Source organism: Pimephales promelas, chromosome 25, assembly GCF_988280905.1.
Source record: "Pimephales promelas chromosome 25, fPimPro1.hap1.1, whole genome shotgun sequence".
NCBI classification, from domain to species: Eukaryota; Metazoa; Chordata; class Actinopteri; order Cypriniformes; family Leuciscidae; genus Pimephales; species Pimephales promelas.
Genome location: NC_142793.1, coordinates 2,380,430 through 2,407,500, shown reverse-complemented (window position 1 = coordinate 2,407,500; position 27,071 = coordinate 2,380,430). Strand labels below are relative to the sequence as shown.

Below are 27,071 nucleotides of genomic sequence, written 5' to 3'. Positions count from 1 at the left end.
AGTGAACATAAAAACAAAAACGCAAGAATGAAAGTGAACAAAGAGCGAAAACCCCCAAGAGAATGAAAATCAAACAAACAAAACAAAGCAGGCGAAAGAACACACAAATGAGTAAAATTTAATAAAAAAGACTAAGAAAAACTAAGAAATCAACAATGAAAGTGAAAGAGCAAACTACTAAATAAAAATAATGAAAAGGGGAACAAAAAGAGGCCGTAAACAAAGGTAGGAATGAATGAAAGAGAATGAAAAAGAGCGGGAATTAACAAATTAATGAAAGACTGCGCAAACTATTCAAAGAGCGAAAGAACAAACAAAAAATCAAGCAAAAGACGAGCGAACAAAAGACAGACAATGAAACTGACTAAACCAAGGTCATAACAGAGGAAACGAGAGAATGAAAGAAAGATCAGTAGATGGACAGAAAGACGAACGAATAACAATATCCCGCACAGAATACAGTACAGCGCCGTGACCTCACACACACCGCCACGCCTCATTAATTTACTCTATTAAACTCATTACGCAAACGACACTCACACACTTCTCTTCCCTTGGTTCCTTCACTCCCTTCTCCTCTGGAGCAATATTCCCCTTCTGTTGCTCTTATTTATGTAAACTTGTTAATAAAAGCGCTTTTTTAGGGAGCAGTGAATGGAAATGAACACATCCTGCGCTCCGGCAGCCAGCCGCAATTTAACCCGAAACACAAAACAATTTGAAATTACAATGGGGAGAGATTAAGAGGAGATTAAATCTGAGGGAGAGGCGCGTGATGGCAGGAGGAGATAGTGCATATTCATTATGACAGCATCGGGACGGGGACGAGGGGGGAGCAGATGGCATTGTAATTTAACGGGGATGTTTCCGAACACGGGAACAACTCCACACGTCAGGAGTGAAGGATGCCGCCGCTTCCAGAGAAATCAATTGTGAAACGGGTCGGAGCCGTCGTGCATACAATAATTGAATATTAGTCGAGGAGTGCGGGTCGTGGGACGGTCCAGGCGAGGAGTGGTCAGCCACACACACACACACACACACGGGTGCGATATCACTGTCCTGTGATTGATTAGCACACCTTTGATGTGTGTGTGTGTCCAGCCCCGATGCCGCACCGTTAGACACATCAGCTTTGTCTTAGCCGCATGACATAATCAATAATTACAACTGTTAATCAATGTGATTTTAAATAAGCATCGACCATGTTTGCAAGGTTAGCCGACCCGGTATTGCTGAACCGATGTTGCTGAACATTGAGTCCAAAACGAGGAGGAGAACCCAGGTTCCTCTTCTCTCGAGAAGTGTTCTCCTCCCTCGCTCCTCTTCTCTCGAGAAGTGTTCTCCTCCCTCGCTTCTTTTATCTGATTGCATTTCAGATCTGCTGTTTTACAAGCCTGAATGTTTAAAAAACAAGCAAAACTGCTTTCCTATTGGGTGTGCAGTTGTGTATGGTCACGCATCATGTGTGTGTGTGAGTGAGTCTCGGACAGCAGGTTAGCAGGTATGGTTTAGCACTGGTCTGGTTTACCGCTGGTCTGGTTTAACACTGGTCTGGTTTAACACTGGTATGGTTTACCGCTGGTCTGGTTTAGCACTGGTCTGGTTTACCGCTGGTCTGGTTTACCACTGGTCTGGTTTACCGCTGGTCTGGTTTAACACTGGTCTGGTTTACCGCTGGTCTGGTTTACCACTGGTCTGGTTTAGCACTGGTCTGGTTTACCGCTGGTCTGGTTTAACACTGGTCTGGTTTACCGCTGGTCTGGTTTACCACTGGTCTGGTTTACCGCTGGTCTGGTTTACCACTGGTCTGGTTTACCGCTGGTCTGGTTTAACACTGGTCTGGTTTACCGCTGGTCTGGTTTAACACTGGTCTGGTTTAACACTGGTCTGGTTTACCGCTGGTCTGGTTTACCACTGGTCTGGTTTACCGCTGGTCTGGTTTAACACTGGTCTGGTTTACCGCTGGTCTGGTTTAACACTGGTCTGGTTTACCGCTGGTCTGGTTTACCACTGGTCTGGTTTACCGCTGGTCTGGTTTACCACTGGTCTGGTTTACCGCTGGTCTGGTTTAACACTGGTCTGGTTTACCGCTGGTCTGGTTTACCACTGGTCTGGTTTAGCACTGGTCTGGTTTACCGCTGGTCTGGTTTACCACTGGTCTGGTTTACTGCTGGTTTGGCATTGAGGCCTGGTTTAGCACTGGTCTGGTTTACCGCTGGTCTGGTTTACTGCTGGTCTGGCGTTGAGGCCTGGTTTAGCACTGGTCTGTTTTACCGCTGGTCTGGTGTTTGGGTCTGGTTTACCGCTGGTCTGGTTTAGCACTGGTCTAGTTTACCACTGGACTGGTGTTGCAGTCTGGTTTACCGCTGGTCTGGTGTTGGGGTCTGGTATACCGCTGGTCTGGTGTTAGGGTCTGGTTTACCGCTGGTCTGTTTTACCGCTGGTCTGGTTTAGCACTGGTCTGGATTACTGCTGGTCTGGCGTTGAGGCCTGGTTTAGCACTGGTCTGGTTTACCACTGGTCTGGTGTTAGGGTCTGGTTTAGCACTGGTCTGTTTTACCGCTGGTCTGGTTTACCGCTGGTCTGGATTACTGCTGGTCTGGTTTACCGCTGGTCTGGTTTAGCATTGGTTTGGATTACTGCTGGTCTGGTTTACTGCTGGTCTGGCGTTGAGGCCTGGTTTAGCACTGGTCTGGTTTACCACTGGTCTGGTTTACCGCTGGTCTGGTTTAGCACTGGTTTGGATTACTGCTGGTCTGGTTTACTGCTGGTCTGGCGTTGAGGCCTGGTTTAGCACTGGTCTGGTTTAGCACTGGTCTGGTTTACTGCTGGTCTGGCGTTGAGGCCTGGTTTAGCACTGGTCTGGTTTACCACTGGTCTGGTTTACTGCTGGTCTGGTTTACTGCTGGTCTGGCATTGAGGCCTGGTTTACCGCTGGTCTGGTTTAGCACTGGTCTAGTTTACCACTGGACTGGTGTTGCGGCCTGGTATACCACTGGTCTGGTGTTGGGGTCTGGTTTACCGCTGGTCTGGTGTTAGGGTCTGGTTTAGCACTGGTCTGGTTTACCGCTGGTCTAGTTTAGAGAGAGAGAGAGAGAGAGAGAGAGAGAGAGAGAGAGAGACATTAACACACACTATTGTTGTTCTGTCCAGAAGTCAAACGTCAGACCGGTTCTGTGAGCGCTACGGGTCACTCGCTTCACACCCTCCAGCAGAGAGGAAATGACATCAGAATAATGCGTGCGGTCACAGGAGATCAGTCCGGGGCGCTGCGTGATTATGATATGATTGCGCATAAATCCAGCCGTGTTTATGACAGATGCAGTTTTATTCAGATTAAGCCTCAATATAAACACCATTGTTTAAGCGTTGTTATTGGACATGTCTGGATGAATTCAAATGCAGGTGTGTGTGTGTGTGTGTGTGTGTGTGTGTGTGTGTGTGTGTGTCCTTGGGGCATCTCACTGCCATGTGTGTGAAAGCTAATGAGGAAACGTTTCATTCATTACAAGGCAACGTTTACTGACAAACACTTGCAGCCAATCAGGAGTGCTGTCACAGAAGATCTGCAGATTGATTTCAGCATCATATTTGTAAAATAAAATTAATGTTTAAAATTAACAAAATGTAGCACTTTATATTCCAATGCCCTTGTTACATGTACTTACTACAGTAATAACAGTAAATGATTGCATGCAATCAGACTAACAGTAATAGTAAATGCATGTTGATGAGTAATATTACGCAATACTTATTTGTACTATTGCACTGTAACAAGGGCACCATAAAATACAGTGTAAACTAATATAAGTATTAAAAAATATATATACAAATATAATATTTTATACAAATATGATTTAGTGTATCATTATATTCATGAATTAGTGTATTAATATTATTTTTGGCATAATTGCATTCCCACGAAGTGCTTCTATTTCTGAGGAACTCATAGATTTAAGCACAGAAACTGCTTTCTTCTTAATGTCATTTACACTCAGAAATGGACCAAACATGTGGACGTTCAGACAGGCCTCCTGAATCTCCAACATCCCTCACGTTCCCCGTCCCCTCACTGGTGGTCCCTCCTTCCCTAATCTGTTGATCAGAGCTTTTGGTTAAATCATGATGCATAGTCTGGGTCTGTACAGGGGCCCATTAGTCATGGTGCGGCCCTTCGACGTATCCGCTTTTTATCCATCTCTTAAATCAGTGTGTGCGGGTATTGGCATCCGGCTGGGCCGCCTCCCAGAGTCCTGATTGAAGTGGCATTGTTTGGGAGACATGGAGCGCTCAATCAATATTCAGTCTTACTAAATTACAGTTTGCATGAAAAATGAGGCCCTCCCCCTGTGAAGGGCCCGGGGACTTCGGGAGATGTGCCCGGGAAGTGTTTCATCAACACTCGTCTCCTCCGCGCAGACACATGAAACACACATCTCCAGAACATTTCAGAGCGCGGTGATGAATGCACTGCTTAATGTGTGTGTGTGTGCGCACTAATGATAGACTGAGATAGCAACTACGCTGTTAAATTGGCCGATATTTGGTCATTTTTGGAAGTTTCAAAATAATATTTGCACTATATTGCACTTCTCTTGATGTTTGTCCATCTGTTTAAGCAGAACAAAGAACACAATACACAGCAGAGCAAAACAGAAAAAAAACTGAACTTTTAATAATAAAAATATCTGAGCAAAATAAAATAAAACAGCAAAACAGAGCAAAAAAATAATTGAAATTATTATACAAAACAGACCCTGAGTTTGATCATGGGCATGCAGCAGCACTACAGTTAGTGTTCGGTAGCTTTCTTCTGGTTGGCCTTTCTTGATTCTTACCCAGCATTTAATTAGCACGTTGCTTTGATTTTCATGAGGTAAGCCCTTCCTCATTACACCCTTTCTCCCTTTCACCCAGTTTGACCAGTTCAGACTCTCCCTTTCACCCAGTTTGACCAGTTCAGCCTCTCTTTTCCCCCAGTTTGACCAGTTCAGCCTCTCTTTTCCCCCAGTTTGACCAGTTCAGCCTCTCATTTCACCCAGTTTGACCAGTTCAGCCTCTCATTTCACCCAGTTTGACCAGTTCAGACTCTCCCTTTCACCCAGTTTGACCAGTTCAGCCTCTCTTTTCCCCCAGTTTGACCAGTTCAGACTCTCCCTTTCACCCAGTTTGACCAGTTCAGCCTCTCTTTTCCCCCAGTTTGACCAGTTCAGCCTCTCCCTTTCACCCAGTTTGACCAGTTCAGCCTCTCTTTTCCCCCAGTTTGACCAGTTCAGCCTCTCTTTTCCCCCAGTTTGACCAGTTCAGCCTCTCCTCTCACCCAGTTTGACCAGTTCAGCCTCTCTTTTCCCCCAGTTTGACCAGTTCAGCCTCTCTTTTCCCCCAGTTTGACCAGTTCAGCCTCTCTTTTCCCCCAGTTTGACCAATTCGGCCTCTCCTGTCACCCAGTTTGACCAGTTCAGCCTCTCTTTTCCCCCAGTTTGACCAGTTCAGCCTCTCCTGTCACCCAGTTTGACCAGTTCAGCCTCTCCTTTCCCCCAGCTTGACCAGTTCAGCCTCTCTTTTCCCCCAGTTTGACCAGTTCAGCCTCTCTTTTCCCCCAGTTTGACCAGTTCAGCCTCTCTTTTCCCCCAGTTTGACCAGTTCAGCCTCTCTATTCCCCCAGTTTGACCAGTTCAGCCTCTCTTTTCCCCCAGTTTGACCAGTTCAGCCTCTCTATTCCCCCAGTTTGACCAGTTCAGCCTCTCTTTTCCCCCAGTTTGACCAGTTCAGCCTCTCTATTCCCCCAGTTTGACCAGTTCAGCCTCTCTATTCCCCCTGCTTGACCAGTTCAGCCTCTCTTTTCCCCCAGTTTGACCAGTTCAGCCTCTCTTTTCCCCCAGTTTGACCAGTTCAGCCTCTCTATTCCCCCAGTTTGACCAGTTCAGCCTCTCTATTCCCCCTGCTTGACCAGTTCAGCCTCTCTTTTCCCCCAGTTTGACCAGTTCAGCCTCTCTTTTCCCCCTGCTTGACCAGTTCAGCCTCTCTTTTCCCCCAGTTTGACCAGTTCAGCCTCTCTTTTCCCCCAGCTTGACCAGTTCAGCCTCTCTTTTCCCCCAGTTTGACCATTTCAGCCTCTCCTTTCCTCCAGTTTGACAAGTTTAGCCTCTCTTTTCCCCCAGTTTGACCAGTTCAACCTCTTCCCCCCCCAGTTTGACCAGTTCAGCCTCTCTTTTCTCCCAGTTTGACAAGTTTAGCCTCTGTTTTCCCCCAGTTTGACCAGTTCAGCCTCTCTTTTCTCCCAGTTTGACAAGTTTAGCCTCTGTTTTCCCCCAGTTTGACCAGTTCAACCACTATTTTCTGCCAGTTTGACAAGTTCAGCCTCTCTTTTCCCCCAGTTTGACCAGTTCAACCTCTTCCCCCCCCAGTTTGACCAGTTTAGCCTCTCCTTTCCCTCAGCTTGACCAGTTCAACCTCTACTTTCCCCCAGCTTGACCAGTTCAGACTCTCTTTCCCCCAGCTTGACAAGTTCATCCTCTTCTTTCCCCCAGTTTGACCAGTTCAGTCTCTCCGCTGGCCATGAGGTCGCTTGTTTTCTGAGGAGGGTTTCTGTTGGCCACTCTCACTGTTGGATCCCTTCTCCTCCAGGCTGCGGTTGTCTCTTAACCCCACTCTATTAATCATCTCTCTCTTATTCGCCCCCTCTGTTCATTTAACGCTCCTTCATGGTACCAAGAGGGTCAATTAGGCCCTGCAAGACCCAGCACTGACTATAAGGGTCTCCCAGCCTCCCAGAGACACAGGAGGGGCAATTAGGCTGTCTAATGCTGGTCGCTGAACACGAGCACACCGGATGTTTGCTCCAGATTACGCACACACTCACACACACACACACACATATGCTCAAACAGACTCCATTTGATGCCTGCCAGCTGGACCATATAACGTGTAAACCTAAAACAATTAACTTAAAGTTGTACCTTGTGTTTATGTGCCTGTGTGGTTGAGGGTGTTTGTGTAGATGTTGTTCAGGAATGAAGTTTTCCCAGGTGAGGGCCGTAGTCCAGTGGCTTTCTCAAAGCTAAAAGGCAATTACCCCAGGTCAAGATCCCTGCGCAGAGAGCCAGGAGAAGGAAGGACAGTACGAAGAACCTGGGGCATTAATTACGTTTTTCATGGAAATTAATTTTCATGGCTTTTCATTGAATGTTCCCCACTTTAATATTTGATGTATTAAAACATCTGTTAACATTATCCTAAAGGCCCTATAAAATGGTTTGAGGAATACAGTTTTCTCTAACGTGTTGATGTAGTTGAAACAAGGAAATTGTGGTTTATCCTTGTTTTTAAAAATCCATTAGCGTTTACATTTGTGTCACACTCCAGAAACTCCATGCCTTGCTATATTGTTAGTCTGAGGAGGGAGATGTTAGAGGGAGGGACAACAAGAAAAAGACTAAATGTTAAATGTGTTTATCGGGTAATAGTTTATTTGGTCAACTTTTAAGAGTATAGTAGCATACAGATCAGCTCAAATGTAACCGAAAACTAAAAGTCTTTGAAGGGGGCATAGCACACAGTTTGTGTTAATCTCATGTTAATCTTGAGGACCTATAGTAGTACGGCATCCTTCATATCTCCAAAGAGTCTTTAGTTTTATCAGATTCATAAAAGACAGGCACCCTATACCGATTCTCTCGGAAACAGCCGAGCTCCTGGAGGCGTGTCGTGGGCGGAGCTAAAGAGTCACACACAGTATATCTTTGCATTATCCCTGGATAATGTTTGATTCTCTAAGCGTTCGTGTTGTTTACAGTATATGCACTTAGGCACCGGTTGCCAACAAAACACAGCCATTTGATGCAGTTTTACTCACTGCCTGTGATTCCGACTCATGACCGGGATCTTTCATCGCTGAAACTGCTCCACCTTTCAGTTTCAAAACGATATGCAAATCCTGCGTCAAACTCGGATTTGTTTATAAAACTTTCATCACCAAAATGCCGGGAACGAACAAACACACTTGCACAACTCCGTCAGGAGAAACAAACTGCACCCACTGTTCCCTTAAAGGATAATTCCGGTATTTAACGCCTTGAGTCTATTTTGTAGTTTGTTTTGAATGAAATAGAGTGGTGGACTTAGAAATGTTGACACTGGGTCCTGTCTCGACTTTTTGACTATTTTAGCCTGTGACAGCAATGTATGCTTTCACTCCGTGTTGTTTGCTATTGTAGAGCTATTTTTTCAGATACCTCACAACCGCGTATAAACTTCCGCTCGATATTTGAGTCTGAAGCGTCAGCACACTCCCGACCACTTGATGGCGACAACCAAGACGCTGTACGGAACACCGTGTCTAGCGCACCGTAAAAGTCCAGGAGCAAAGTTGCTCTGCTCACGCTAGCCTTCTGAGAGACACTGGAGAACCGAGCGAAAAGACTACAACCAAATGTAAACAGACCCCTTTCCGTTCCCGGTAGCTAGCGCAGTAATATCAACAAGCACTGAGTCCTCCAGCAGACATCAATGCGATTTTAAAAAATGAAAATATAACACGACAGAAACGGTATTTCGCTACACCACTTGTTTCAGAACATCAACGAACACCACCAACCACTCGTTGAGTTGCACAGTTTTGAAAATGAACGTTAACGTTAAATGAACGTAACGTGAAAATGAACGTAACGTTAAGGGTTGTTTTAAGGACATGTTTGTGCATGCCCATAGACAGCCAGTCTAACGCTGTCACACGCAAGTCCACCACTCTATTTCATTCAAAACAAACTTCAAAATAGACTCAAGGTGTTAAACACCGGAATTATCCTTTAACGCTGGGCTCTTCGGGAAACTAAACAAGGTTATCTTTCCCTCACAACTTCCCAAACACACTTCTTTCGTGACATTGTTGATTTTGTGGTCTAAAAACAAAACGACAGCGCTGCCGATGGTTTCCGCAACACGAACGAAGCATATTGATGGGTGTGCTCTTGCTCCGGTTCAAGTATCCCAGATAGCCAACTGACATTGAATCAACGTGGAAATATGACATAGAAACAACGTTGATCTGACATTGTTTTGCTCATCGAATTAACGTTGAACCGACGTCAGACGCGTCATTCTTTCAAAACTAACGGAAAATCAACTTGAAATCAACGCGTCGTTTCAACGTTATGAAAGTAAACCAATTTTCGATTTTCATTTAGCTTTGAAGAATGCCGCGTCTGACGTTGGTTCAACGTTAATTCGATGAGCAAAATCAACGTTGTTTCAATGTCATGAGAGACATCGTTTCCACGTTGATTCAATGTCAGTTTGCTGTCTGGGATGTTTGTGTGTGTGTGTCTTTCGGGAATAGTGCCCATAGAAGGAATCCCACCCTTTATAAGGCCATACTCGGGGAAAAAACTTTCCGAAACGTATATATGAACCCTGAAGGAGTGTATTTGGCACAGAAATATTTTGTTAAACTTTGGCCACTTTTAGCCCAAGAATGCAAATCTCTAACAGTGTAAATAAGTGTGAATGCATGAAACGCCATTAGACATCCCCATTACCTTCATTGGTTGTCAAGGAGCGGCACTTTCCAGAGTTTAACCTTAATGTGCTTCATTGGACCTTCCCTCAAAGACATCTTGTAGAGGAAGGGTGTCTAAATCCCATCCGCTAACCAGCGGTGTACCTCAGGGCTCTGTACTGGGCCCCCTCCTCTTCTCAGTATATACAGCATTGCTGAGACAAATGTAACCTTAATTCTATTGACAGAACTACAATTACAGTGCTAGCCTACTTTCTTATTAGCACTTTGTGGTTTTGTCTTAGCACTCAATTTGTATTCTTAGTTAGTTACATGCTGAAGTAATTGTTTCTTTGTAAAGTGCCGTCTGCCAAGGAAATAAATTTAATTATGTAATAAATGTTGTTAGCAGTGAATCAACAGCCCTCCATTGTGCTAATTACAGCCGTGATGGATTGTTTTGTGAGTAAGCAAGACAGTGCAGTTAAAAGAAGGCCTTGAAAAAGTTTACATGCTGTTGCCTACAAGATGCACATGCACACACAGTATCTCTTTATTTACAGTAAAAGTGCCTCGCTAATACAAGCAGCGCTTTCATAGCGGCTTTTACTCCATAAAGCACTACTGCAGCGTGTGGGTACGAGACGAGAGACCATCATAAACATGCATTATCATCCTGATCTGTCAGCCGGAGGGAGACCGCCATTGACATGCACTCCCCACACAGGTACACACGATAATGGATCCGCTCTCTATAACATGTCAACCTCATTGTAATGTAAAAGCGCTCTCTTACCCACGTCTGCCGAGGGGGAAGCCATGCAGAGATGACCTGCACTCTTTTAAAATGTAACATGACTTTAAAAGCCCCGGCTCAGATGAGGATATGACTGTGTGTTTCAGCTGTTCTCAGGGTTTCTGTTGCTGGTCATATTTAAAACGCTGTAATCAGGATACAAAAATCTGGTAACTGTAATTCGTTACAGTTACGGAAAAAAAAGTAATCCGATTACAGTTACATTTTGTAATAGAAATGCGAAAACCATCAGGATTACAATATTTTCACTTAAAACTAAATAAACTAGTATTTTGACATGATAACGCTGTAGGGATGTGAAACGATTAATCGCAGCTAAAATAAAAGTTTGTGTTTAACAGAATTAACAAATGTTAATTTTATGTAATATATGTGTTTGTACTGTGTATAATTATTTTGTATATATAAATACACGCATGCATGTATTTATTTAAGAAAAATTGTTTATTTATATTTAAAATATTTTTATTTAATACACACTATAAATATAAATATTTCTTAAATATATACATGCATGTGTTTGTATGTATACAGTATATAAAAAATAGTTCTACACAGCACACACGCACATATAATGTAAACACAAACATATTTTCTTGGGTCTGATGAATGTTAGCCCTAATTGACAGTGATGCGCGTATCGCGGTTATATGCGTGCAGACTGCCGATAAATCATTAATGTCTTGATTTTAATTAAGACAGAACTCTCGTTTCAGGATAAAACGCAACAAACATGCATTACTCTTTTACTTTCGTTTTCAACAACGTATATCTCGTTTGGGAAAACCAATCAAGGCCTCACGCTCCTCCTAGTGGCCATTATACAAAACACAAAGGGGAAAAAAAAACATTATTGCGCTTAAAGTTACACTGTGTGATTTTTACCCCCATCTAGTGGTGAAAATCTATATGACCATCCAGTGAATATTAGTTTCTGTTCCTCTCAATTCCGATGTCGTTTTAACTCCTACGGTGGCCAATGTAGTCCAAGATCTACATGGCTTCCAGTTCGACCTCGTTCATGAGTGTTAACTCAAACGTAAACGCGAAAGGTGAAGCTTGAATTAACGGGTATGTCCCTCTTTGGCTAATGTACTTTCAAGATGGAGGGGCAACATTAGAACCCCTTTCCCGTATGTATTTTCAATGGCATATTAAACACTCATGAGAATACTTTATTACTTGAACAAAGTGAATATACATTAATGAGCACATATATTTTTGAAAGAACTAAGTGTTTTTAGCTAAGAATAAACTAAAAGAGTTACACAGTGTAGCTTTAATAACTTAAAGGACAACTCTGAACCAAAATGAACCTTTGGTCTAATTACACATTGGTACCGAGTCGACCGTTCTCTGAGCTTTTTTTTCATGATAATTAAATGTAAAGAGTTTGATCTCTAAAAGCTGTTTAGCGTATAACGCTAGTATATAGGGGATAGAGTAATGAAAAATAAAAATCGCTAGTTAATACCACTAACAAGGCTCAAAATAGCCCCACACTAACACAGTAACATAATGAGGCTCCATACATGCAAAACGAAGCCTTGAGAACTTTGTAAGTGTACAGACCGTTTAATAAGAAGATACTTTATAAAGACAGTTCACTTCGTGCATACAGGCAGGAGCCATCTTTGGAAAAGAGTCTCGACAATATATAGATTCACAGTATATCACAATACAAACATGCAATATCTATAGTGGATGGTGACAACATGTATCGTGGACCGTTCAAGCAAAAAAAAAAAAAAATACTGAGTTTTAGTGTCATACTAAATTACTATACATAATGTTGAATATTTAATAAATAAATAAATATGTGTGGGTTCTGATAATGTCAGATGTTACCAGTAAATGTGTCCGACATTATTATAAATATATCTAGTCAGTGAAAGAGAGCAAGTATATTCATCTACAATAATTCAGTGTTTTCGTCTTCAGAATCATGAATATTGTTAATCTGGTGTCTCTATTGTCTCTCAGCACCAAGTCCCTATTCATTTACACACACAATGAAATATATTATTTTAATCAACAGTACATTTTTTGCTAACTTTTACCATATGTCTTGTGGTATCGTGAGATGTATCGAATCGTGACACGAAGTAAACTCTAGACCAGTGTGTGCTTCATCATAACCGTAACTCTACAAGAGACTTGAGATGACAGATAGAGCTTTCTCTGTGTGTGTGTGTGTGTGTGTAATGTGCATTTATTGGCATGAGCTGATTGAGTCTTCTCTGAGATCTGGGCTAGGCCTCTTCTTCCCCATCGATCCTCCGCTATCCCATCAGGCAGTGCTGAGAATATCAGGCCGGCAAACATTAAGCAAACCAAGAAAGAGTGCTGGAGTAGTAATGCAAAATCCATGCGCTTTTCATTGTGCTAATTGATCCAACACTGGTGTAGATAGCGTGCGTTTATCTGTTGATTCGTCCTCCTTCCTCTCCTCCATCACACGCGTGGAGAGCGAGAGGAATTAGCTAATGAAGTAATCACTGTGGGACCGGTGCCAATACAGGCCTATTGTTTTAGGGAAATGGATATTTCTCCCGTCTGACAACAGTCTGGCGTGTTTTACCTTCAGACGTATTAAAGCTCCTGAGAAATGATTCAGTTATTTGTCACAGGCCAAATGGATTACACAAAACGTGCAGACGCAATATTGTTTGTTTGATTTAAAGGGAAGGAATAGGAAAGCTGTCGGGTGTGTTTGATGCATGTGTGTGTAGTTACACAACCGTCACTAAACACTCGGCGCTTGATGTGATTGAGCTTCTTCACAACACATCCTTCAATATTGTGTGTTTATAATAGACGTTTCTCTGAACGGCGTCGTGTTGGATGTTTTCACTTTGTCTTTAAGTGTTGTTTAGATCATTCCTTCTTATTTATATTTTTATTGCTTATATGTGACATGTAATATTGGGTTTTTAATCACTGCCGCTTGTTCATTGAAGTTTAACAAGACTCACTTGTTGTCACAATATGCAAAATGGAAACGTATATTTTTATAAAATTTACAGATAAAACGTAAAATATGCGCTGAGGAAAAGGCAACAACGAGTGTTAGTCGCGGTAAGCGCGTACGCTGCGCTTTTAAGTATGTGTATGTGTCTTTACACTGGTGGCGTCCAAACAGCACAGACACGACTAAAATTTAGTTATCGACAATAATGTATGTGATCGATTAGTTGTTGCGGCCCTACATGGCAGTGTCCGTCTGCCAGTGAGCGTCGGCCAATAGCGAGCCTCCGTTCTGCCGAAACGCGGCGTCCGCTCACTCAGCCCACAGAAGAAGATGTCAAATAAAGACGTTATTTTTGTTTTTTTGCGCACAGAAAGTATTCTCGTCGCTTGATAAACTTAAGTTTGAGCCGCTGTCGTCACTTTACTTTCACTTTTGAACAGTATAACAAGTCCTTGCTGAACTTCAGAAGACTTTATATATGAGTTTAAAGAGCTACTTTTATTGCACGGTTTTAATTTTTTTGAGCTTGTGGAGAAAAATTTGATTGTGTGGGAAAAAAAGCAGTGTTTGTGAATAAATATATTATTATATATAAACTAGGGCTGTCAAACAATTAATCGCGATTAATCGCATCCAAAATAAAAGTTTGTGTTTACATAATGTATGTGGGTGCACTGTGTATAATTATTGTGTGTGTGTATATATATATATATATATATATATATATATATATATGCATGTAAATTTAAGAAAAAAATTAGGGCTGTGCAAAAATTAATTGCGATTAATCGCATCCAAAATAAAAGTCTGTGTTTATATAATATATTTGTGTGTGCTGTATATAATTATTTTGTATATATAAATACCTATGCATGCATGCATTAAGAATTATTTGCGCTTAAATTCTGTATATATATATATATATATATATATAAATACATAATCTATATTATATAAATATTAATATTTTATAAATGAATAACACATTTCTTAAATATATACATGCATGTGTGTGTATTTATATATGCAAAATAATTATATACAGCACACACAAATATATTATATAAACACAGACTTTTATTTTGGATGCGATTAATCGCAATTAATTTTTGCACAGCCCTAAAAAAAGTTTAAAAAATATAAAAATATTTATATGTAATATAAATAATATTATACATGATAATGTTTCTTAAATATATACAAGCATGTGTGTGTATTTATATATATACAAAATAATTATACACAGTGCACCCACGTATATTATGTAAACACAAACTTTAATTTTGGATGCGATTAATCGCGATTAATCTTTTGACAGCCCTAATTAAAATATAATTTATTCCTGTTATCAAAGCTGAATTTTCAGCATCATTACTCCAGTGTTCAGTGTCACATGATCCTTCAGAAGTCACTCGAATATGAGGATCTGATGATCAAGAAACATTTATGATTATTATCAGTGTTGGAAACATTTATTTTCAGGATACTTTGACAAACAGAAAGTGCATTATAAATGTCTTCACTGTCACTCTGTAACAGTATAGCAAATCCTTGCTGAACTTCAGAAGACTTTATGAGTACTTAAGAATTAAGAAGAGTAACGAGTACTAATGAGTACATAATGAGTACTTAAGTACTTAAGTTAAGAATTAACTTCAGAAGATTTTATATATGAGTTTTAAGAGCTACTTTTATTGTACGGTTTTCATTTTTTGGAGCTTGAGGAGAAAAATTTGATTGTGTGGAAAAATGCAATGTTTGTGAATATATATGTATATATATATATATATATATATATATATATATATATATATATATATATATAGCCTTTGGTAAATAAGGATAAACGCTGGTAAAGTGACATCTCCATGTCAGAGTTTGTTAGTTCAACAAAAGAAACTTTGGTGTCGGTGTGTGGATCGGCCACTCTTGAGGAATGCAGAAATGAGTTTGATGGATCATTAAAGATGATTTGGGTAATGCCCGTTTGAATCTGTCCTGCATCTCCATCAATAACACATCTCCAGTGTTTCAGATGAACGAGGGAACAGAGACACAGACTTGCATTAAACGGTTATAAAATTCCCCTTCCGTGAGATAGTTGCGCACTATGTTTGTAAATGATGGCCATTTAAAATCCATAAAACTGTTATTGTGCATAATACCTTATTAATATACGTGTGTGTACGCGCAGGACGGAGGGAGCGAGTGTGTCCGTGATCTGTTCCCCATCCGTCTGTCGTTCGCAGAGGTTAATGATTCCTTGATGCTGGGATCTTCTGTGGGATATAAATCTCCCCAGACTGGCGTAGCTGACGATAAAGCGCGCGTGTGATATGATATTACAATAACCGTCATTTGTAATATGGGTGAAATTTAGTTAAGCACTTTAAAAGTGTAACCGAATGCGTCAGTGGAACTGGGACACACTCACACAGTTTAGTATTATTATTATTTTTACATTGTTAGTTTATGATTAGTTTTTTTTAACCCCAGATATGTTTATTGCTTTGTTATTGTTTGGTTTTCGTGAAACAGAAAGCTGTAGTGTGTTTCGTCTGATACAAACACACACACACACACACACCACACAGATGGAAATGTTGAAAAGTGATTTGGACTGTGTTGTTCTGATTTAGATAGGCATGTTAATGTAATGTAAATCTTTGCATTTATTCCTTTATTGTAAAAAGATAAAGACGTTTGGCGGCTGGAAGCCCTGTTTGTATTAATACAAAAATATACAGATAATATATATATATGTCGAATGCAAAATCCATTTCCATTTAGAATATTTATTCAAGCTTTCTTCCATGTTTGTATAATCCAAGTATTAAAAGGAAAATTCAATTTTTGCGTTTCCATATAAAATGCTCTCCAAATATTGCCTGCTTTGCCCGTCTCTCGCCGCACGCCGACAGAGGCATTGTTATTCGTTTATAATCTTCTTTGTCGTCTTCATTCGTGTTTTCTTCCTCTCGCTGCGGAAATAACCCGTAGTGGAGAGTGTAATTTTTCAATTGCCTGATGCATTAATGAAAGCGGCGGATTAAAACACTGTGATGTCATGGGTTTGGGTTCAGAGAGTGATCTAACTGGTGTAACTGGTTTGGAGAATGTGTGTATCAGATGCCCTGTGATATAACATGTGGCCTTGTTAGGAGATGATATTCCCATTATTATGACCGCTCATAATGTTTTGGCTCATATAACTGTTTTTATTGATGCATTTTTAATGTGTGTAAGCTGCAAACACACTGGATTGTTGTTTATCTAAAGTCCTGCTGATTCATTATGGTTGCAGAGCCTCTACTCATTACATACACTGTAAAAATGAATATGCTTTATCTAATCAATAGAGTTGTGGCAACAGATTACAAGCAATGTTAATTAGAATTGAGTAATCATAATCAAATTATTCCTTAAAAGTTAACCATCTAAAATGAGTAAAGTTTACAACAACCAAAAAATTTAACAAAAATATCTCACTAACACACTGTAAAAAATATTTTCAAGATTTTTTTTTTATAATAATTGATTTAGTTGAGAACTTATTATTTTGAGTTTCTGATGATTAAACTAATCTCCTTCATTGTATTAACTCACTTTTTCCAGTTCAATCAACTTACAATTTTAAGGCAACCCTGGTTACTTACTTTTTTAAGTTAAACCAACAATATTTTTTACAGTGTAGTAATCACAACATTTTTTCTTTTGTCAAATCAGCTTAAATAATTTATTTAGTTCAGATAACATATAATTTTGAGTTTCTGATGATTAAATCAGTCTCCTTCATTGAATTAACTCACTTTTTCCAGTTCAATGAACTTAAAATTTTAAGGCAACCAGGTTACTTACTTTTTTTAAGCTAAACCATCAATATTGTTTTTATAATCCAATATATTGGATTATATATTATTGTTTTTTTTTAATCTCTCGTTTTCACAAAACCAAGTAGATTTATTTGTAATTTGCTGTTAAAAACCTCAAATTTGCCCCCTATACTGTAAAAAAAAAAAACTTTTCATGTTTAGTAATCACAACATTTTTTCTTTTGTCAAATCAGCTTAAATAATTTATTTAGTTCAGATAACATATAATTTTGAGTTTCTGATGGTTAAATTGATCTCCTTCATTGTATTAACTGATTTTTTCCATTTTAATGAACTTAAAATTTTAAGGCAACCAGGTTACTTACTTTTTTAAGTTAAACCAACAATATTTTTTTAAAGTGCAGACAGAACTCTTGATTTTATATTGGCAACATTGAAGACACGTGATGTTAACAAGCAGAATCACTGAAGGAGAAACCCGTCATTTTAAAACAAACACTGATCACCATAATGGTGACTTAAATTGATGATTTTTTTTTTGGTTGTTGTTGTAAGTTTTACTCGTTTTAATGGTTAACCTTTAAGGAATTAATTTGATTAATTATTACTCAATTCTAATTTGTTCCATTTAATTAATTATATTGCTTGTAATCTGTTGCCACAATTGTTTTGATTAGATAAAGCATATTCATTTTTACAGTGTATCTCTCTGAATCTCATCATATTCGGTGTCACATTGACGTGATGGACAGAGTTAACTCTAACATTAGTGATCCGCATACGTCATGCTGTAATGAAGACTGACTCTTCACGGCTGTGGGTGAGTTAGCTGTCATTAACTTCACTAGTTAAACAGAGCGAACTGTGTTAACTTCGGCATTCATCTCATACGCTTTTGCTTATGTGTAAACATTCCACAATGCTAAAATACACTGTAAAATATGATTTTTTTTGGTGAAGTAAAAACTACTGAAAAAAAAAGTAAAATGTAATTTACATGAAAAAGTTAGTTCAGGAAAGAATTTGAAAAACTTAGTAAATTCCATATTAGTACTTAATTCAAGCAGAAATGAAAGTGTAAATATCAACTCAATAAAATTAAGTCGAAATTACTCAACTTTTCTGATACTGGGGTTCCCATCATGCACTGGACCTTGAGGTTCATTTTTCACTGGTTTCCCAACGCATTCTCATCCTTTAGCGTCATATAGAACACTATATGCAAAAACGGCGCTATACTACGCACATGACACCCGTTATCGTTAATATAACACGCGCTGTGAGGGCTAAGTTTAGGTGTGGGGTAGGGTGTGTGGGTCATATTCACGCTAAAGTATTTATGACGTCATGGGTTCGCGTGTGTTATATTAACGATAACGGGTGCCATGTGCGTAGTACAGCGCCGTTTTTGCATATAGCGTTCTATATGACGTTAAAGGATGAGAACGGGCTGGGTTTCCAGCTGTATTTACACTGTTTTATCATTGATTTTTGTTGTCAGTATTAGTAACTTGCCATTTTGTGACATTTCCAGTACATTTTTTGCTCAAAATACACATTCAAACACAAAAACGACTCATCAAATGTTACCGCCAGTGTGTATTGTCTACCAAGTATTGAGGTGTTTGCATTCACTTAACATCTGACATGAATGTAATATAAATGACTTAGATGACCTAAGTAAAGCTCATACTATAAATGACTAATAAAATTCAATATTATTGTTTTAGTGAAATGTAATAGAAAGGCAAAGGAAATTTCCACTAAATCGATGTTAATTAGTTAAGTTAAAATGATTTATTTTCTGTAAAGTTTACTTAATTCCATATTCCAAGTAAATTTAACTTAAATATTTCTAATTAAAGCTACTAATAAATAGGTTTAGGTTTTTATTTGGCAAATCTTTGTACATTTACTTGCATTTTCTGAGTCAAAAAAGTTGCCTAGCTTTTTTTAAAGTAAATCCTACTCCAATTTTTTTTTCAGTGTAGTTATATTTTTAAATTTTATAAAAAAAAATTTTGTGGAAGTAGCATGTTCATGAAAATGAATTTCACTTATGACATTGCCATATATATATATATATTTTCTGCTTTATTTATAATTGAATTATAAAGCTCATTATTATTCGATTTGCTTTACTCATCCGTATGGTGTACCAAACCTGCACTGTTTTATTTGTTAATGTGAAATATAAAATCTCACTGGATTATTACAATTTATGGCAAAATCAATGTTTGGAAATGTAAACTGATATTTCCTACTGACAAACTACAGCAAAATATGCAAATAAGTGGGTTAAAACCATTTTAAAAACTCAAAACACACACACACACACACACATATATATATATATATATATATATATATATATATATATATATATATTGTCTCCACTGTTGAACTGGTTTATGAATGTTATTTCATGAATTAGGCATTGCTAGTTCTTAAAGGAATCTGCTGGAAAGGTCTAGTGTGAATGTAAAGATTTTCCTAAAATGTAAAGAAATTCTCTGTTTCATTTGTGTTTTTTCTTCGCTTATAGTTACTTTACAGTAATTTTGCTCATGCTTTATGATATCCAGTATAATAGAAGTGAAAGGGAGCACATGTCTGGTGTGTTGAGTGTTGAGAAACACTGATCTATGTGATTCAGAGCTCACAGAAACAGAATATATGCATAACACAGACATTTGATTTCAGAAATCAATTCCTGAAATTATTTCCTTTCTGTGAAAGTCTCCGCAGCTTTAGTTTATTGCTGTCCTCAGCACACTTTATCCCACGCAAAGCCTGGCGTGTTCCTGTGGCTCGCTCTCCTGCATGCGCTGTTTTGTATGTATGTTGTTTTTTAATGCAGCGCTGGACGCTCATATTTGGGGTTGTGTTGAGCCCCTGCCCTGTAATACAGGGCTTTACCCAGCGCCCCCTCCTCTCCGCGCATTAGAATATGAAAGTGTGTGTGTGCGGTTCCGCAGTTGTCCGCAGACACACTCTCATGCATAAGACATGAGCGCCGCAGTCAGTGCGATTGGCGGGGCGAGGCGCGTTTAGGGAGAGAGGATATCCCTGGTCTTAGACACATACACATGCTATAATGAGCAGGATTTGATTCTTCAAACATCATATGCACTGGGGAGGAAGCGCACTTTAGCGTGCGTGTGCGCATTTACGTGCTAAAAGTATCTCTCTTGTATGCGCATGGGGGATATCAGGAACCGCTGGAGTTTAGTTTAAAAAGCCTTGTTAGGAGTGTCTTGTACTTGTCAATTTTGAGAGCTTTTAGGGCTTTTCATCTTTTTTAGGTACTTGTGTGCATGTGTAAGTTTACTCAGAAATTGTTTTGGGAGGAAAAAAAATGTTTTGATCCAAATATGGGGTAAAAAAAAAAATATTTTTTTTTTGGGGGGGGGAGGGAATTCCTTTAAATGTAAAATGATTAATTCTGTATATTTAAAAAAAAAAACTATGCTATATATCAACATATTACTTTTTAAAGACTTTTCTAATTATTTTGATCCCCTTTTTAAATTTGAACCCTAATTGTGTTATATATATATATATATATATATATATATATATATATATATATATATAACACATTTAGGCAGTCAAACGATTAATTGCAATTTATTTCATCCAAAATAAAAGTTTGTGTTTACATAATATATGTGGTTGCACTGTGTATAATTATTTTGTGTTTGCGTGTATATATATATATATATATATATATATAAACACACATGCATGTATAAATATATATATATATATATATAATATATATATATATACATATATATTTATGTATAATATAAATTATATATAAATCTATATACAGTAAATACATGAAAATATTTCTTAAATATATACAAGCATGTGTGTGTATTTATATATATATATATATATATATATATATATATATATATATATATTTATAAAATAATTATACACAGTGCAACCACATATATTATGTAAACACAAACTTTTATTTTGGATGCGATAAATCGCGATTAATCGTTAGACAGTCCTAATGTTTTATATATATATATATATATATATATATATATATATATATATACGTATATATATATATATATATATATATATATATATATATAGTCACAACATATGCATATAATTTTATAGACCAAGCACACTTTTCAAAATGAATACAAAAACGTATTGAAAAAAAAAAGTTTTTTGGGACATACTTAATTTGATTTACAACTGTACACTTGTGGTTATGGCAATGCATGGCAATGCCCCTATTCATAAATATTGTGCATTTTATATGAGGTTTTGCAATACTATGCCAAAAATAAGCGTACTCCATAACTCCACTAAAAAGCCTGAGACCGGTTGATTAAAAGTTGGTTTGATGCAGTTAAGTGTCCAAATCCATCTGGGTCCACCAATTCCCATGGTTAGACTTTGATTACCGTATCCATAAATGTCTCAGAAAGTTCTTGGCATAGACTATTTTTATGATAATACCATTGTACCGATAGATTTATAATGATAAGGCTAAAGGGGAGGACTGTGTTCAAGAGTAGAATCAGTGTAGTTGTGGGAAAAGAGAAAACCGCCCGTGAAACTCTTCTCTTTCTCCCCGTGGATGGCAAGCACCGCAGTGGGACGCTGAGTTTGATCAGGTGATGCAGTACACACACTCCAACATGTCTGAGCACTTCGTAACACTCTTTCCAAACTGCACATTTGCTCTGTGGGGTTCACTGCAGCACTGGTAACCTATAGACTCGGCCTCCCGCAAACATCAATTATTTACTGCTGGGCTGCAGTGTGCGAGTCAATGTCAGCACTTGAGTGAGAGAGAAATATAGGAAGAGAAAGACAAGAAATGATGTGAGCTCAAGCAATTTTGTTCTGCTTCAATTACCGGTCTAAATGGACTTGACCCCTCTGTTATTTTCTCTTTCTCTGCAAGGAGAGAAGTTCATGTCCCAGGCACTTTTCACAGGCGAGGTTATAAATAGGCCATGAAACCTTAAAAAGGCTGAGAGAAAAGAAATGAAATTGCGCTCTTGTTTTTACATCGTTATGTCAGGGATCCTCAAATCCAGCCCTGGAGAGTTAAGCTCCAACCCTAATCAAAGATTAGTGAAATTAATTGCTAGAAAGCACATATAGTTTGATCAGAACTCTACAGGCAGGGTTCGTCTAGGGCTGGATTTGAGGAAGCCCTGCTATAAATGATCATCTATTTAACATATCTAATAGTTCTCCCAACTATAAAACAAGATTTTGTCCCACCACTGTCCCTACTTTTTCCTTCACATCTTCATAACTAGCATTGAATGTCATTGATACGAAAACAACGGAGAAAAATAAAGTGTGGGGAGAGAGAGGGATAAAGGTCTTTTTAGATGTGGAGGCAAACTAAATAGTATGAATGAGTGGGGAAACTCTGCGAAGAAAGGCTTTGAACGACGGAGGACAAAACAAAACACAGACATTCGTTGTTCTGAGTCGCTAGAGAGAAGCAAGGCGTGAAAGACGAAGCTTCCTGGGGGACGTTCGCTTGTTCATTCACCCCTCACTGTCTTTCTCGTCCTCGCTCTGGCTGTTTCTCTCAAAGTGAGGTCATCTGAACAGCTCAGTGGTACAACGTACAGAAAAGCCATTGAATACAAGACGACAACTTTGGCAAAATGCAAATATTACAGATGGAATTTGTGTCCATTTTGTTGTTAGCTGGTGTTGAGGGGTCACACATTTAGCTCAAGCAGAAAACCTCATTACAGGTTTTCTAACAGACCTATTTCAAGTTTGGGAGTCTCAATTAACAACCTGATGAGTTGATTCTAGTGTGTTTTATCAACTTTGGACATATCCAAACGTTTCATTATTTGGGGAGCACTGGGAATGGAGGGGTCTGATGGGTGACGTGGAAGTGTGAAGGTACTGTTTCTCAACCTGTATTGGCCTTATTGTCCTTGTACCCTGATGACAGCCTTCCTGCCAGGTATTATTGACTTGATAGAGATCTGAAGAGGTAAAGAGATTGAATGAGCCGTTTGTTCCCAATGCGGACCCTGATCGGCCTCGTTTCCATTACAGCATATCTACGTTCAACTTTGACCCCCTCCTCTGGTGTGTGTTTGGACGTGTACCGCGGTATGTTAAGGTCCTCTTTTGCGTTATCTGCCTCGTTTTTCCGTTTCAAGATTTTCTTTCTTGTCAGGTCTGTGAGGGTTTATGTTAAATATCTGTAACGGCTGCCCAACTCAAAGACAGCAGATACTTACTCTTGGGACATTTCTTGACAGCATCACCCTTGTTTTCCTGGGGCTTATCAGTCCTCTCCCTTTCTGGAAAGCTGAATATCATTCTTCATAAAGATGACTCTTGTCTTGTCAGTTGCTCAGCACTATAGAGAAGTCAAAGACGGCCCGGCTTGCACAGTGAATTTATTAGGTTGAAGCCACAAAACTGATTTGGAAGATGGCAGGTCCCCCTTTCAAGTCAGTTAGCAAGACTTGATTCTACCAATGGCTAGAGTAGAGGTGAACCAGGCTTTTTAAAGACAGTCCACCAGGGATATCTGTTTAACTTGAAGACCTTGTGGAAGTCATCATTGAGCCATTGCGGCTGTAGTCTGTAGGGCTTGACAATGACTTGATGCTGAATGCAAAGTTATTGTGCTATACTATGTTGTTTCATCTGGTGTTCTCTGCAAAGTTCACTCTTTCGGCGAGAAAGCTCCAGAAATTCATCAGCCAGGGTCTCGGGTATCCAGTTCAGCAGCTGATACAGCTTTCCCTTCATTGCCTGGGGTTTTCCCCATTGAATAGCTTGTTTGCCTCTCTCTCCTGACAGATCTACCTGCTACTTGACCAAATCAGACAACATCTCAGATCTCTGTGCACACAGCTAGGAGAATTCTTCTAGCCTTACACAATTGAAGTCTATGAGCCATCCGAGGCCTGGCCAATTTCATTCCATGGCTGAACAATGTGTAACTACCACCAAATAATATTATTTTCACCCCCTTGTTCACAGGAACTGTGGGGATGGTGAACGTGTGAACAATGAGTTTTGGTGCCAAGCATCAATCAAGGCTGATCAATTTTTAATTGAAGCTCTTGCTTACACCCCATCATTCACCCATAGTGCCAAATATGGTAAGAAATCGAGATGCCCAAGACTTGATTCAGAGTTATGACCACTGTGCTTCTCAGTCACCGGCCCATCCAAATCATTGTCTTCTGTTAGTGTTGCGTGTCCTTCAATGGACGTGACCCCTAATGAATGTTGGAAAGCACTCTTCAACACAAGAACAGGCCTGAATTCTCTTTGTCCCGACATTTCCATTTGGCCGATAGTAGCTGAGCTAGTAAGCTTTGGTTGTTTACTCAAGATTTTGAACTTTAAGGTCATCTGGGTATAGCGTACATGCAGGAAATTTGCATGCTGTGTTCATACGCCATACCGTGTTACTTTGAGAACTAGTCTGAGCAGTATGTGAGTGTGTGTGTTCAAACACAGTGTTTGTCTTTCTCGCTCTCTCCTCTGCTGTGGTCCATTGGTTACAGGGCAGACTTAAAGGTGAGCCTTTCACGTTTACTCCCTCTTACATCATCCTGTCAGGCGCGTCATTGAGGGGATGTGAAATCAAGCGCTCCTCTCCTGGCTCTTAATTTAGACCCCCAGGTCAGCGTGGCTCTGTCCAGGCCGAAGCTCAGACCTCCCCCCGGCCCCAACCAGGCCTCTCCGTTCTCCTCCAGCTAATGCTCCTGGAAGCCTGTATCAGACCCGGGTCTTGCCTTAACTCTTGCCCCAGTTGCCCCTCCCTCACCTGGGTTAACCCCGCTGAGAATGGGACCGGCGAGAAGATTAATGGGGCATGCTGTCGGGGAAAAAAATTGTTTGTTTCTGTGTATGCCTGTATTTGTGTGAGCGTGGCTGTGGTGGTACACGGACTGCTCTGTAATTCGGGGATTTGGGAATGGCTAAAGTGCAAAGCAATTAGAGATGAAAAGATATATGTTTTTACAGTTGTTTGTTTCTCTGGAGCCCATATTTTTTTGGATATTCTTTAAAGGAGTACAATTTTTCACAGTTTGGTTTGTATCACGATTAATGTGCAGTTGGGTGTGCCTGCCGTATGTTGGTGTAAATGGTTTAACAAATTTGCCAGTGACGTGCCAGTGATGTCCAGCCCAAACACACTTGGAAGTTTCTGGTAATCCTGAAGACTTTACTTAGCTGGTTCAGGTGCTTTTGTTTTGTAGGATTGGAGCTGAACTCCAATTGGGAATTGGGAATTGGACACCCCTGCTCATAAGCATTGTGTGCAAACAGTAATAATCTCCATCTCTGTTATAGTTTTTATTAAATCTGAAGTGTTCCCTGACAAGAGACTTAAACGACACGGTGGTTCAAATGTGGCGTATCACTAGCCTGACTTCGTCATAGTCATAGTCAAGAGAGAATATGAGTCTGAAACTTTGATTATGAGGCGTGTCGTAACCGAACCAGGGAAAAAAAAACCTCTGCACTCAATTGGAAAGTCGGTAGACCTGCAACCAATCAGAGCGACACAGTAAGTCAACTCCTTTGCATAGCGCAGTTTTCAAATACAGAACGTAGCCTAACTTTATTTATTTTAGAAGTTAAATAACGAGTGTTGCTTCTTTTACTTACTTCTCCGTGAGTGCCACCAAAGGAGAAACCACAACGACCACAGGCTTTTCACTACGCCCATCTTCTTAACTTAACGACCGTCAGAGCCAGCTGATAAGTTACACTTTTCCCGAATCATGTAGGAAGGACGCCAAAAATATCTTTCCGATCGACAAATGCCTTGATTGCAGTTCTCTGTTTGTCTATTAAAATGAATGCGCTGTCGATTTATTTTACAACAGACGCGACAGCGGAATCTATACATCTCAATTTTCCCGCTGCAGTCATCTTGATAACGTGATGATTACGTCCCTACAGATCATCTGTCCATCATCGTATATAGCCCGCCCTGGATATTTGATTGGCCCGATCATTTTTTGCCTGATCATAATGGATCGAGTCCAGACCGAACTTCCCGACCAAAAATATGTTGTGGGCGGAGTTCAAGCTGGCATCCAGGCTAGCGTATCACCATTTTCACCAAAAATGTTTATAATTAACCGTAATCGTTGATTGGCCACGCACACATAAGACACATGTACAGTGTACAGTTTTTTGGGGTAATTGATGCTATGTATTATTAGTAGTATTTATTCATAGCGTCGTAGTTTCAGTTGTACAGAAATGTAAATAGGACCACCAAATGAAAGTGAACAATCAGGTTTCCAGAGCACCCCACCGCTATTTTCATTAGTCACGATGCTATTTTCGATTTGTAAAATGAGCAGATTTCCGAGTCCTGGTCTTGCTGCAGTATTTGTGTAAGAGAGTGTGTGTATAGCTAATTGTCTAGAGTTCCCTCCTCTTAGCTGATATCATGCGGTATGTCAGTAAATACCAGCGGTGTCTCTTCCCCTGTAATGCTACTACACTGACGCAAATGACCTTTACTTAGCAGGTAATTGTTCAGTCCAGTGCCAATGTGTGATTGTTATCTCTCTCTCTCTCTCTCTGTGAAGAGTGCTAGGTCAGCACTAGGGTTCTCCTGCGCTAAGCTGCAAGGTCCTCTCTTCATTCTCAAGGTGTCCCCTTCCTGGGGCCTTTTTTTTTCTTCTTCCCCGTATTGGCTGGATACAACCACCGAATGGAAGACTAAGTGTTAATTCACTGTCTGATAAAGATCCTTTTAGCTGCTCTTTGAGGTCTTGTCTCTGAGATAGGACGCGCACAAACCGAAGGTAGATTGGGCTCCACAGCCGTGCCGACTAAGACTCGGCCTGGGGAAAAAAACAGGGAAAAGGGTAAAAAGAATCAATTTAATTGCTATTCATGCGTTTGAGATTGAGGCAAAGCGGCTATACAGGAATA

At 39.6% G+C, this 27,071-nt stretch overlaps 1 protein-coding gene across 2 annotated transcripts in view; it reads left to right on the top strand.

Annotated features, from left to right (window-relative positions):
• Window positions 1-27,071, top strand: part of wwox (WW domain containing oxidoreductase) — a 268,954-nt gene that overhangs the window by 136,875 nt on the left and 105,008 nt on the right. Inside the window, exon 9 of one of the 2 annotated variants that reach the window (XM_089127979.1) lies at window positions 26,723-26,785. The exons of the other annotated variant lie outside the window; for it this stretch is intronic. Coding sequence (XP_088984105.1) covers window positions 26,723-26,785 — 63 coding nt within the window. The remainder of the gene's footprint in view (window positions 1-26,722; window positions 26,786-27,071) is intronic. 2 annotated transcript variants of the gene reach the window in all.